The 11,887-nt window shown below is 46.1% G+C and overlaps 1 protein-coding gene across 1 annotated transcript; it reads left to right on the top strand.

The window, feature by feature from the left end:
* The first annotated feature begins 8,509 nt into the window (after positions 1 to 8,509).
* On the top strand, positions 8,510 to 11,567 carry LOC118947550 (repetitive proline-rich cell wall protein 1-like). Its single transcript, XM_036972435.1, has 2 exons — positions 8,510 to 8,513; positions 11,095 to 11,567. Exons 1-2 carry the CDS (start codon positions 8,510 to 8,512, stop codon positions 11,565 to 11,567), a joined length of 477 nt encoding a protein of 158 aa, XP_036828330.1.
* Positions 11,568 to 11,887: the final 320 nt, after the last annotated feature.

The raw sequence follows: 11,887 nt of genomic DNA, 5'->3' as shown, positions 1-11,887 counted from the left end.
TTGTGTCTAATATTCAGGTAGGGGATTAGATCAAATCATCAGACCTGCCTTGTGTCTAATATTCAGGTAGGGGATGAGATCAAATCATCAGACCTGCCTTGTGTCTAATATTCAGGTAGGGGATTAGATCAAATCATCAGACCTGCCTTGTGTCTAATATTCAGGTAGGGGATTAGATCAAATCACCAGGCCTGCCTTGTGTCTAATATCCAGGTAGGGGATTAGATCAAATCACCAGGCCTGCCTTGTGTCTAATATTCAGGTAGGGGATTAGATCAAATCATCAGACCTGCCTTGTGTCTAATATTCAGGTAGGGGATTAGATCAAATCAACAGTCCTGCCTTGTGTCTAATATTCAGGTAGGGGATGAGATCAAATCATCAGACCTGCCTTGTGTCTAATATTCAGGCTGAGGATTAGATCAAATCATCAGACCTGCCTTGTGTCTAATATTCAGGTAGGGGATTAGATCAAATCATCAGACCTGCCTTGTGTCTAATATTCAGGTAGGGGATTAGATCAAATCACCAGGCCTGCCTTGTGTCTAATATTCAGGTAGGGGATTAGATCAAATCAACAGTCCTGCCTTGTGTCTAATATTCAGGTAGGGGATTTGATCAAATCATCAGGCCTGCCTTGTGTCTAATATTCAGGTAGGGGATTAGATCAAATCACCAGGCCTGCCTTGTGTCTAATATTCAGGCTGAGGATTAGATCAAATCATCAGACCTGCCTTGTGTCTAATATTCAGGTAGGGGATTAGATCAAATCACCAGGCCTGCCTTGTGTCTAATATTCAGGCTGAGGATTAGATCAAATCACCAGGCCTGCCTTGTGTCTAATATTCAGGTAGGGGATTAGATCAAATCAACAGTCCTGCCTCGTGTCTAATATTCAGGTAGGGGATTTGATCAAATCATCAGGCCTGCCTTGTGTCTAATATTCAGGTAGGGGATTAGATCAAATCATCAGACCTGCCTTGTGTCTAATATTCAGGCTGAGGATGAGATCAAATCACCAGACCTGCCTTGTGTCTAATATTCAGGTAGGGGATTAGATCAAATCACCAGACCTGCCTTGTGTCTAATATTCAGGTAGGGGATGAGATCAAATCAACAGACCTGCCTTGTGTCTAATATTCAGGCTGAGGATTAGATCAAATCATCAGGCCTGCCTTGTGTCTAATATTCAGGCTGAGGATTAGATCAAATCATCAGACCTGCCTTGTGTCTAATATTCAGGTAGGGGATGAGATCAAATCACCAGGCCTGCCTTGTGTCTAATATTCAGGTAGGGGATGAGATCAAATCACCAGGCCTGCCTTGTGTCCAATATTCAGGTAGGGGATGAGATCAAATCACCAGACCTGCCTTGTGTCTAATATTCAGGTAGGGGATTAGATCAAATCATCAGGCCTGCCTTGTGTCTAATATTCAGGCTGAGGATGAGATCAAATCACCAGGCCTGCCTTGTGTCTAATATTCAGGTAGGGGATGAGATCAAATCACCAGGCCTGCCTTGTGTCTAATATTCAGGCTGAGGATTAGATCAAATCACCAGGCCTGCCTTGTGTCTAATATTCAGGTAGGGGATGAGATCAAATCACCAGGCCTGCCTTGTGTCTAATATTCAGGTAGGGGATTAGATCAAATCATCAGGCCTGCCTTGTGTCCAATATTCAGGTAGGGGATTAGATCAAATCATCAGGCCTGCCTTGTGTCTAATATTCAGGCTGAGGATTAGATCAAATCATCAGACCTGCCTTGTGTCTAATATTCAGGTAGGGGATGAGATCAAATCACCAGGCCTGCCTTGTGTCTAATATTCAGGTAGGGGATTTGATCAAATCACCAGGCCTAATTTGTGTCTAATCACTAGGTAGTGTGTCCTAAATTGATCTCTAATCCCTATGTATTTTTTTCCTAAATGGAACTCTAATCCCTATGTAGTGTGTCATAAATTGAACTCTAATCCCTATGTATTGTGTCCTAAATGGAACTCTAATCCCTATGTAGTGTGCCCTAAATGGAACTCTAATCACTATTTAGTGTGTCCTAAATGGAACTCTAATCACTATGTGGACCTACTCACTGTCACAGTCATACTCTGAACCTAGTTTTGTCCCATGGAATAAATGTTGTGGATCTTAATGTTTTTCCTCATAATCCTGGACTATCGGACCACCATTTTATTACGTTTGCAATCGCAAACAAATAATCTGCTCAGACCCCAACCAAGGAGCATCAAAAGTCGTGTTACAAAATCACAGACAACCCAAAGATTCCTTGATGCCCTTCCAGACTCCCTCTGCCTACCCAAGGATGTCAGAGGACAAAAATCAGTTAACCACCTAACTGAGGAACTCAATTTAACCTTGCGCAATACCCTAGATGCAGTTGCACCCCTAATAACTAAAAACATTTATCATAAGAAACTAGCTCCCTGGTATACAGAAAATTCCTGAGCCCTGAAGCAAGCTTCCAGAAAATTGGAACGGAAATGGCACCATACCAAACTGGAAATCTTCCGACTAGCTTGGAAAGACAGTACTGTGCAGTACCGAAGAGCCCTCCCTGCTGCTCGATCATCCTATTTTTCTAACTTAATTGAGGAAAATAAGAACAACACAATTTTTGATACTGTCGCAAAGCTAACTAAAAAGCAGCATTCCCCAAGAGAGGATGGCTTTCACTTCAGCAGTAATAAATTCATGAACTTCTTTGAGGAAAAGATCATGATCATTAGAAAGCAAATTACGGACTCCTCTTTAAATCTGCGTATTCCTCCAAAGCTCAGCTGTCCTGAGTCTGCACAACACTGCCAGGACCTAGGATCAAGAGAGACACTCAAGTGTTTTAGTACTATATCTCTTGACACATTGATGAAAATCTTCATGGCCTCTAAACCTTCAAGCTGCATACTGGACCCTATTCCAACTAAACTACTGAAAGAGCTGCTTCCTGTGCTTGGCCCTCCTATGTTGAACATAATAAACTTCCCTCTATCCACCGGATGTGTACCAAACTCACTAAAAGTGGCAGTAATAAAGCCTCTCTTGAAAAAGCCAAACCTTGACCCAGAAAATATTAAAAACTATCGGCCTATATCGAATCTTTCATTCCTCTCAAACTTTTTAGAAAAGGCTGTTGCGCAGCAATTCACCGTCTTCCTGAAGACAAACAATGTATATGAAATGCTTCAGTCTGGTCTTAGACCCCATCATAGCACTGAGGCTGCACTTGTGAAGGTGGTAAATTACCTTTTAATGGCATCAGACCGAGGCTCTGCGTCTGTCCTCGTGCTCCTAGACCTTAGTGCTGCTTTTGATACCATCGATCACCACATTCTTTTGGAGAGATTGGAAACCCAAATTGGTCTACACGGACAAGTTCTGGCCTGGTTTAAATCTTATCTGTCGGAAAGATATCAGTTTGTCTCTGTGAATGGTTTGTCCTCTGACAAATCAACTGTAAATTTCGGTGTTCCTCAAGGTTCCGTTTTAGGACCACTATTGTTTTCACTATATATTTTACCTCTTGTGGATGTCATTCGAAAACATAATTGTCACGTTCTGACCTCTATTTCCTTTGTGTTGTATTTATTTAGTATGGTCAGGGCGTGAGTTGGGTGGGCAGTCTATGTTTGTTTTTCTATGTTGTGGGGCAGTTCTATGTTTTCGGCCTAGTATGGTTCTCAATCAGAGGCAGGTGTCATTAGTTGTCTCTGATTGAGAATCATACTTAGGTAGCCTGGGTTTCACTGTGTGTTTGTGGGTGATTGTTCCTGTCTTTGTGTTTGCACCAGATCGGGCTGTTTTGAGTTCTCACGTTTCTTGTTTTCGTTAGTTTGTTCATGTATAGTGTCTTCATTAAAATACAATGAACAACCACCACGCTGCGTTTTGGTCCGCCTCTACTCCACAACAAGAGAACCGTTACAATAATGTTAACTTTCACTGCTATGCGGATGACACACAGCTGTACATTTCAATGAAACATGGTGAAGCCCTAAAATTGCCCTCGCTAGAAGCCTGTGTTTCAGACATAAGGAAGTGGATGGTTGCAAACTTTCTACTTTTAAACTCGGAGATGCTTGTTCAGAGATGAGATGCTTGGTCAGAGATGTTCTAGGTCCCAAGAAACAAAGAGATCTTCTGTTGAATCTGACAATTAATCTTGATGGTTGTACAGTCGTCTCAAATAAAACTGTGAAGGACCTCGGCTTTACTCTGGACCCTGATCTCTCTTTTGACGAACATATCAAGACTGTTTCAAGGACAGCTTTTTTCCATCTACGTAACATTGCAAAAATCAGAAACTTTCTGTCCAAAAATGATGCAGAAAAATGTATCCATGTTTTTCTTACTTCTAGGTTAGACTACTGCAATGCTCTACTTTCCGGCTACCCGGATAAAGCACTAAATAAACTTCAGTTAGTGCTAAATACGGCTGCTAGAATCCTGACTAGAATCAAAAAAAATTATCATATTACTCCAGTGCTAGCCTCCCTACACTGGCTTGCTGTTAAGGCCAGGGCTGATTTCAAGGTTTTATTGCTAACCTACAAAGCATTACATGGGCTTGCTCCTACCTATCTTTCCGATTTGGTCCTGCCGTACATACCTAAACATACGCTACGGTCACAAGACGCAGGCCTCCTAATTGTCCCTAGAATTTCTAAGCAAACAGCTGGAGGCAGGGCTTTCTCCTATAGAGCTCAATTTTTATGGAACGGTCTGCCTACCCATGTCAGAGACGCAAACTCGGTCTCAACCTTTAAGTATTTACTGAAGACTCATCTCTTCAGTGGGTCATAATGATTGAGTGTAGTCTGGCCCAGGAGTGTGAAGGTGAACGGAAAGGCTCTGGAGCAACGAACCGCCCTTGCTGTCTCTCGCTGGCCGGTTCCCCTCTCTCCACTGGGATTCTCTGCCTCTAACCCTATTACAGTATTACAGGGGCTGAGTCACTGGCTTACTGGTGCTCTTCAATGCCGTCCCTAGGAGGGGTGCGTCACTTGAGTGGGTTGAGTCACTGTCGTGATCTTCCTGTCTGGGTTGGCGTCCCCCCCTTGGGTTGTGCCGTGGCGGAGATCTTTGCGGGCTATACTCGGCCTTGTCTCAGGATGGTAAGTTGGTGGTTGAAGATATCCCTCTAGTGGTGTGGGGGCTGTGCATTGGCAAAGTGGGTGGGGTTAAATCCTGCCTGTTTGGGCCTGTCCGGGGGTATCATCGGATGGGGCCACAGTGTCTCCTGACCCCTCCTGTCTCAGCCTCTAGTATTTATGCTGCAGTAGTTTATGTGTTGGGGGGCTAGGGTTAGTCTGTTATATCTAGTAAGTCTATATAATGTATGGAGGAGAGGAGATGGAATGGTATCACTCACTCTGTCTGTGGAGTGTCAGAGAGGAGAGGAGATGGAAAGGATGAGGAAGGGAGGGGAAGTGAGGACAGGAAAAGCAGAGGGAGAGAAGAGAGGAGATAGGAGCAAAGGAGGATAGTAGAGCAGAGGAGAGAGGAGAAGGGACGAGAGGAGAGGGGAGGAAAGGAGGATAGTAGAGGAGAGTAGAGAGGAGAAGGGACGAGAGGAGAGGGGAGGAAAGGAGGATAGTAGAGAGGAGAGTAGAGAGGAGAAGGGACGAGAGGAGAGTGGAGGAAAGGAGGATAGTAGAGGAGAGTAGAGAGGAGAAGGGACGAGAGGAGAGGGGAGGAAAGGAGGATAGTAGAGGAGAGTAGAGAGGAGAAGGGACGAGAGGAGAGGGGAGGAAAGGAGGATAGTAGAGAGGAGAGTAGAGAGGAGAAGGGACGAGAGGAGAGGGGAGGAAAAGCAAGGAAAGTGAGGAGAGGAAAGAAAAGAGATGATTGACTGTTGTCTCGGTTGGATATGTGCTGTAGCAGTAATTCTGACGAGGCTTTGAGGACAGCCCTCCCCAGACTGAGGACTATTTGACAGAGTTGATCTCACCTACATTTACTGAGAAGAGGAATAGGGAGAGAGAGAGAGAGAGAGAGAGAGAGAGAGAGAGAGAGAGAGAGATAGAGAGAGAGAGAGAGAGAGACAGAGACAGAGACAGAGACAGAGACAGAGACAGAGAGAGGAGAGAGAGAGAGCAAGAGAGAGAGAGAGACAGAGAGAGGAGAGAGAGAGAGAAAGCAAGAGAGAGGTGTAGAAAATGAGTGAGAGATAAAGTTTGGGTCTGATGGAGCTGCTCTCACCTACTTTGAGAAGAGTCACATCTTGGGAACTGATAATTATTCTGAGATGGAGAGAGAGTGTGAGACGGAAGAAGCGAGAGGCAGTGGGAGATGGATTGAGAGAGAGCGAGAGAGAGGGAGAGGGAGGGAGTGAGATTGGGAGGGAGAAAGAGAGAGAGAGAGAGAGAGAGAGAGAGAGAGAGAGAGAGAGAGAGAGAGAGAGAGAGAGACAGAGACAGAGACAGAGAGAGAGAACTGTTAATTACTCTGAAGGCTGAACACTGAGAGAGTATTTACATATCACAGCCTGGATGGCAGGGTTGGGTTCTGTATGTTACTTTCTAAATGGAATCGTTTACATAGGGCGGCACACAATTGGCCCAGCATCGTCCAGGTTAAGGGGGGGTTTGCCCAGCATCGTCCAGGTTAGGGGTGATTTTGCCAAGCATCGTCCGGGTTAGGGGGGTTTGCCCAGCATCGTCCAGGTTAGGGGGGGGTTTTGCCCAGCATCGTCCAGGTTAGGGGGGACTTTGCCCAGCATCGTCCGGGTTAGGGGTGGTTTGCCCAGCATCGTCCAGGTTAGGGGGGGGTTTGCCCAGCATCATCCGGGTTAGGGGGGTTTGCCCAGCATCGTCCAGGTTAGGGGGGGTTTTGCCCAGCATCGTCCAGGTTAGGGGGGATTTTGCCCAGCATCGTCCAGGTTAGGGGTGGTTTGCCCAGCATTGTCCAGTTTAGGGGGGGTTTTGCCCAGCATCGTCCAGGTTAGGTGGGGTTTGCCCAGCATCGTCCAGGTAAGGGGGGATTTTGCCCAGCATCGTCCAGGTTAGGGGGGGTTTGCCCAGCATCGTCCAGGTAAGGGGGGATTTTGCCCAGCATCGTCCTGGTTAGGGGGGGTTTGCCCAGCATCGTCCAGGTTAGGGGGGGTTTTGTCCAGCATCGTCCAGGTTAGGGGGGACTTTGCCCAGCATCGTCCGGGTTAGGGGTGGTTTGCCCAGCATCGTCCAGGTTAGGGGGGATTTTTCCCAGCATCGTCCGGGTTAGGGGGGGTTTTGCCCAGCATCGTCCGGGTTAGGGGGGGGATTTTTCCCAGCATCGTCCGGGTTAGGGGGGGTTTGGCCCAGCGTCGTCCGGGTTAGGGAAGTGTTTGAACCAGCGTCGTCCGGGTTAAGGAAGGGTTTGGCCAGGGTAGGCCATCATTGTAAAATAAGAATTTGTTCTTGACTGACTTGCCTAGTTAAATAAGGGTGAAATAAAACCAGTTACTGGTTAAGTGTCCAATATTGTAATCTGTAACGTGACTTTTGGATTACCCAAATCTGATTACATTTGGAGTACTATTGTCAACTATCCCCTTAAAGACGAAAAGGATCCATCAAACTCATTTGGTGTGTCATCATAGTGGTCTCTGACATCATAGTGGTCTCTGACATCATAGTGGTCTCTGACATCATAGTGGTCTCTGACATCATAGAGGTCTCTGACATCAAACTGGTCTCTGACATCAAACTGGTCTCTGTCATCATAGTGGTCTCTGACTCGTGCTCAGACTCGCCCAAGTGGAACCAACTTAAACTTGCTGCTTTGTGGAAGGCTGATTTCAACGCCACAGAGTAAACAAACAGGGTCATAATGGAGTTTCTCCCACAAACACCATCCAATAAATAATAACATTGTTTTTCTGATTATAATATTTTTTGCTCGTAATGTAACTGATTGCAGTTACAGTTGTTGTTGTAATCAGATGTAACTGGTGTTTTGTTTGACATGTAATCTGAGGTTTACACTCTCAGAATCACTGAAAATACTGGCCCTGAATCTGCCTTCAGTCTGGCTAGAAGTGTGTGTGTGTGTGTGTGTGTGTGTGTGGTGTGTCAGTGGTAACCAGAATAAGAGATGCATTGACTGTAGACCAGACAGCCAGGATAGCTTTACATTAGCATACAGCTGTCCAGGACGAGCAGGCAGTCAGATGCAGAAAGTAGGGCTTCTTTCACCCTCCTAAAAGCATAACACTTGTGCTCTGGATGGTTACAGGGTTAATTCTGGATGGTTACAGGGTTAATTCTGCGTGGTTACAGGGTTAATTCTGCATGGTTACAGGGTTAATTCTGGAAGGTTACAGGGATAATTCTGGAAGGTTACAGGGTTGAAACAGAAACATCTCAAACGTTAACAGTTTAGACATTAATTCTGGCTAGTTAAGGTTAGAACTGTGGTTTGGTGAAGGCTAAAAACAACGTGTTGTATCACCAAGTATTGTCCCTGCTTGTTCAAACACGTTTCGGTTTTAGCAGTGCGCTCCGCCGACGAGCATCATGGGTTGGCGTCAGCGCTGGGCAATATCCTAGTTCTCAGAACCCTTTTTCAGACGTCCCAAATCAACATCTATTTCTAGATCAACCTGGATCTGGAGTGTGGCTGTGTGAGCGACTGGGTGTGTGTGTGTGTATGTGTGTGTGTGTGTGTGTGTGTGTGTGTTTGGGCTGGGGCGTGAGGGGAAGGCAGATGAGGTAGTCGTGGTAACCACAAGGCTAGCTTTGTGTCTTAGCAGGTGGCTAACGGAGGAGAGGGTCCACTATGGCTAACACACACACACACACACACACACACACACAGACACAGACACAGACACACACACACACACACACACACACACACACACACACACACACACACACACACACACACACACACACACACACACACACACACACACACACACAGACACTGTCGTAGTTGTGCGTGACCTCAACCCCCATATATTTGTTATTTTTGGGGGGTGGGGTCCCCCCGGAGGTCGGCCCATCCACACAGCATATAAACATGTCATAAGCAATAAATAATTAGAGGAAATTAGCTTTAAAACTGCAACATTTTCTTTATTTTCTCTCTGTATTCAGCTACCTATACAGCTTTTTATTACGGAAAGAATGTCAAAGTGCTTGAAAAGAAAAATAGATACGCATCAGATGAAATACTGTAACAGAGAGTCTCAAATCAAATCAAATCAAATCAAATCAAATTTTATTTGTCACATACACATGGTTAGCAGATGTTAATGCGAGTGTAGCGAAATGCTTGTGCTTCTAGTTCCGACAATGCAGTAATAACAAGTAATCTAACTAACAATTCCAAAACTACTGTCTTGTACACAGTGTAAGGGGATAAAGAATATGTACATAAGGATATATGAATGAGTGATGGTACAGAGCAGCATAGGCAAGATACGGTAGATGGTATCGAGTACAGTATGTACAAATGAGATGAGTATGTAAACAAAGTGGCATAGTTTAAAGTGGCTAGTGATACATGTATTACATAAGGATACAGTCGATGATATAGAGTACAGTATATACGTATGCATATGAGATGAATAATGTAGGGTAAGTAACATTATATAAGGTAGCATTGTTTAAAGTGGCTAGTGATATATTTACATCATTTCCCATCAATTCCCATTATTAAAGTGGCTGGAGTTGAGTCAGTGTCAGTGTGTTGGCAGCAGCCACTCAGTGTTAGTGGTGGCTGTTTAGCAGTCTGATGGCCTTGAGATAGAAACTGTTTTTCAGTCTCTCGGTCCCAGCTTTGATGCACCTGTACTGACCTCGCCTTCTGGATGATAGCGGGGTGAACAGGCAGTGGCTCGGGTGGTTGATGTCCTTGATGATCTTTATGGCCTTCCTGTGACATTGGGTGGTGTAGGTGTCCTGGAGGGCAGGTAGTTTGCCCCCGGTGATGCGTTGTGCAGACCTCACTACCCTCTGGAGAGCCTTACGGTTGAGGGAGGTGCAGTTGCCATACCAGGCGTTGATACAGCCCTCCAGGATGCTCTCGATTGTGCATCTGTAGAAGTTTGTGAGTGCTTTTGGTGACAAGCCGAATTTCTTCAGCCTCCTGAGGTTGAAGAGGCGCTGCTGCGCCTTCTTCACGATGCTGTCTGTGTGAGTGGACCAATTCAGTTTGTCTGTGATGTGTATGCCGAGGAACTTAAAACTTGCTACCCTCTCCACTACTGTTCCATCGATGTGGATAGGGGGGTGTTCCCTCTGCTGTTTCCTGAAGTCCACAATCATCTCCTTAGTTTTGTTGACGTTGAGTGTGAGGTTATTTTCCTGACACCACACTCCGAGGGCCCTCACCTCCTCCCTGTAGGCCGTCTCGTCGTTGTTGGTAATCAAGCCTACCACTGTTGTGTCATCCGCAAACTTGATGATTGAGTTGGAGGCGTGCGTGGCCACGCAGTCGTGGGTGAACAGGGAGTACAGGAGAGGGCTCAGAACGCACCCTTGTGGGGCCCCAGTGTTGAGGATCATCTGGACATACGACAACGACACCGAGAGTGTTGGGTGTTTCAGACCTCCAACAGAACTAATACAGAGGTCGCTACGTAACAGAGAGTAGGTCTGGACATACGACAACGACAACGAGAGTGTTGGGTGTTTCAGACCTCTAACAGAACTAATACAGAGGTCGCTACGTAACAGAGAGTAGGTCTGGACATACGACAACGACAACGAGAGTGTTGGGTGTTTCAGACCTCTAACAGAACTAATATAGAGGTCGCTACGTAACAGAGAGAAGGTCTGGACATACGACAACGACACCGAGAGTGTTGGGTGTTTCAGACCTCTAACAGAACTAATATAGAGGTCGCTACGTAACAGAGAGTAGGTCTGGACATACGACAACGACACCGAGAGTGTTGGGTGTTTCAGACCTCTAACAGAACTAATACAGAGGTCGCTACGTAACAGAGAGTAGGTCTGGACATACGACAACGACAACGAGAGTGTTGGGTGTTTCAGGCCTCCAACAGATGGAGCGACAGTCGCGAGGGATCCACATAGCAGAGGGAGGGGTTGGTCAACAGGGGGTTGAGGAGCAGGTCCTCTGGTGGCAGGCAGCACAGTTCACTCTCCATTGGTCAACTCTCCATTGGTCTACTCTCCATTGGTCTACTCTCCATTGGTCAACTCTCCATTGGTCTACTCTCCATTGGTCTACTCTCCATTGGTCTACTCTCCATTGGTCTACTCTCCATTGGTCTACTCTCCATTGGTCTACTCTCCATTGGTCAACTCTCCATTGGTCTACTCTCCATTGGTCTACTCTCCATTGGTCTACTCTCCATTGGTCTACTCTCCATTGGTCTACTCTCCATTGGTCAACTCTCCATTGGTCTACTCTCCATTGGTCAACTCTCCATTGGTCAACTCTCCATTGGTCTACTCTCCATTGGTCAACTCTCCATTGGTCAACTCTCCATTGGTCTACTCTCCATTGGTCAACTCTCCATTGGTCAACTCTCCATTGGTCAACTCTCCATTGGTCAACTCTCCATTGGTCAACTCTCCATTCAAGGCGACTCGCTGACCACAACATATATATTTTTTATTTGCCATTTTTTATGATTATACAGATAATGGGGCAGAACACACACAGATCCACTACTATATCCAACCCACCCCAATCCATCCATGCTCTATCAGAGCCCCACCCCAATCCATCCATGCTCTAACAGAGCCCCACCCCAATCCATCCATGCTCTAACAGAGCCCCACCCCAACCCCCCATGCTCTAACAGAGCCCCACCCCAATCCATCCATGCTCTAACAGAGCCCCACCCAATCCATCCATGCTCTATCAGAGCCCCACCCCAATCCATCCATGCTCTAACAGAGCCCCACCCCAAC

Source organism: Oncorhynchus mykiss, unplaced genomic scaffold (genome assembly GCF_013265735.2).
Source record: "Oncorhynchus mykiss isolate Arlee unplaced genomic scaffold, USDA_OmykA_1.1 un_scaffold_161, whole genome shotgun sequence".
NCBI lineage: Eukaryota > Metazoa > Chordata > Actinopteri > Salmoniformes > Salmonidae > Oncorhynchus > Oncorhynchus mykiss.
The sequence above is the reverse complement of the archived record's forward strand: the minus strand, read 5'-3'. Positions and strand labels throughout refer to the sequence as shown.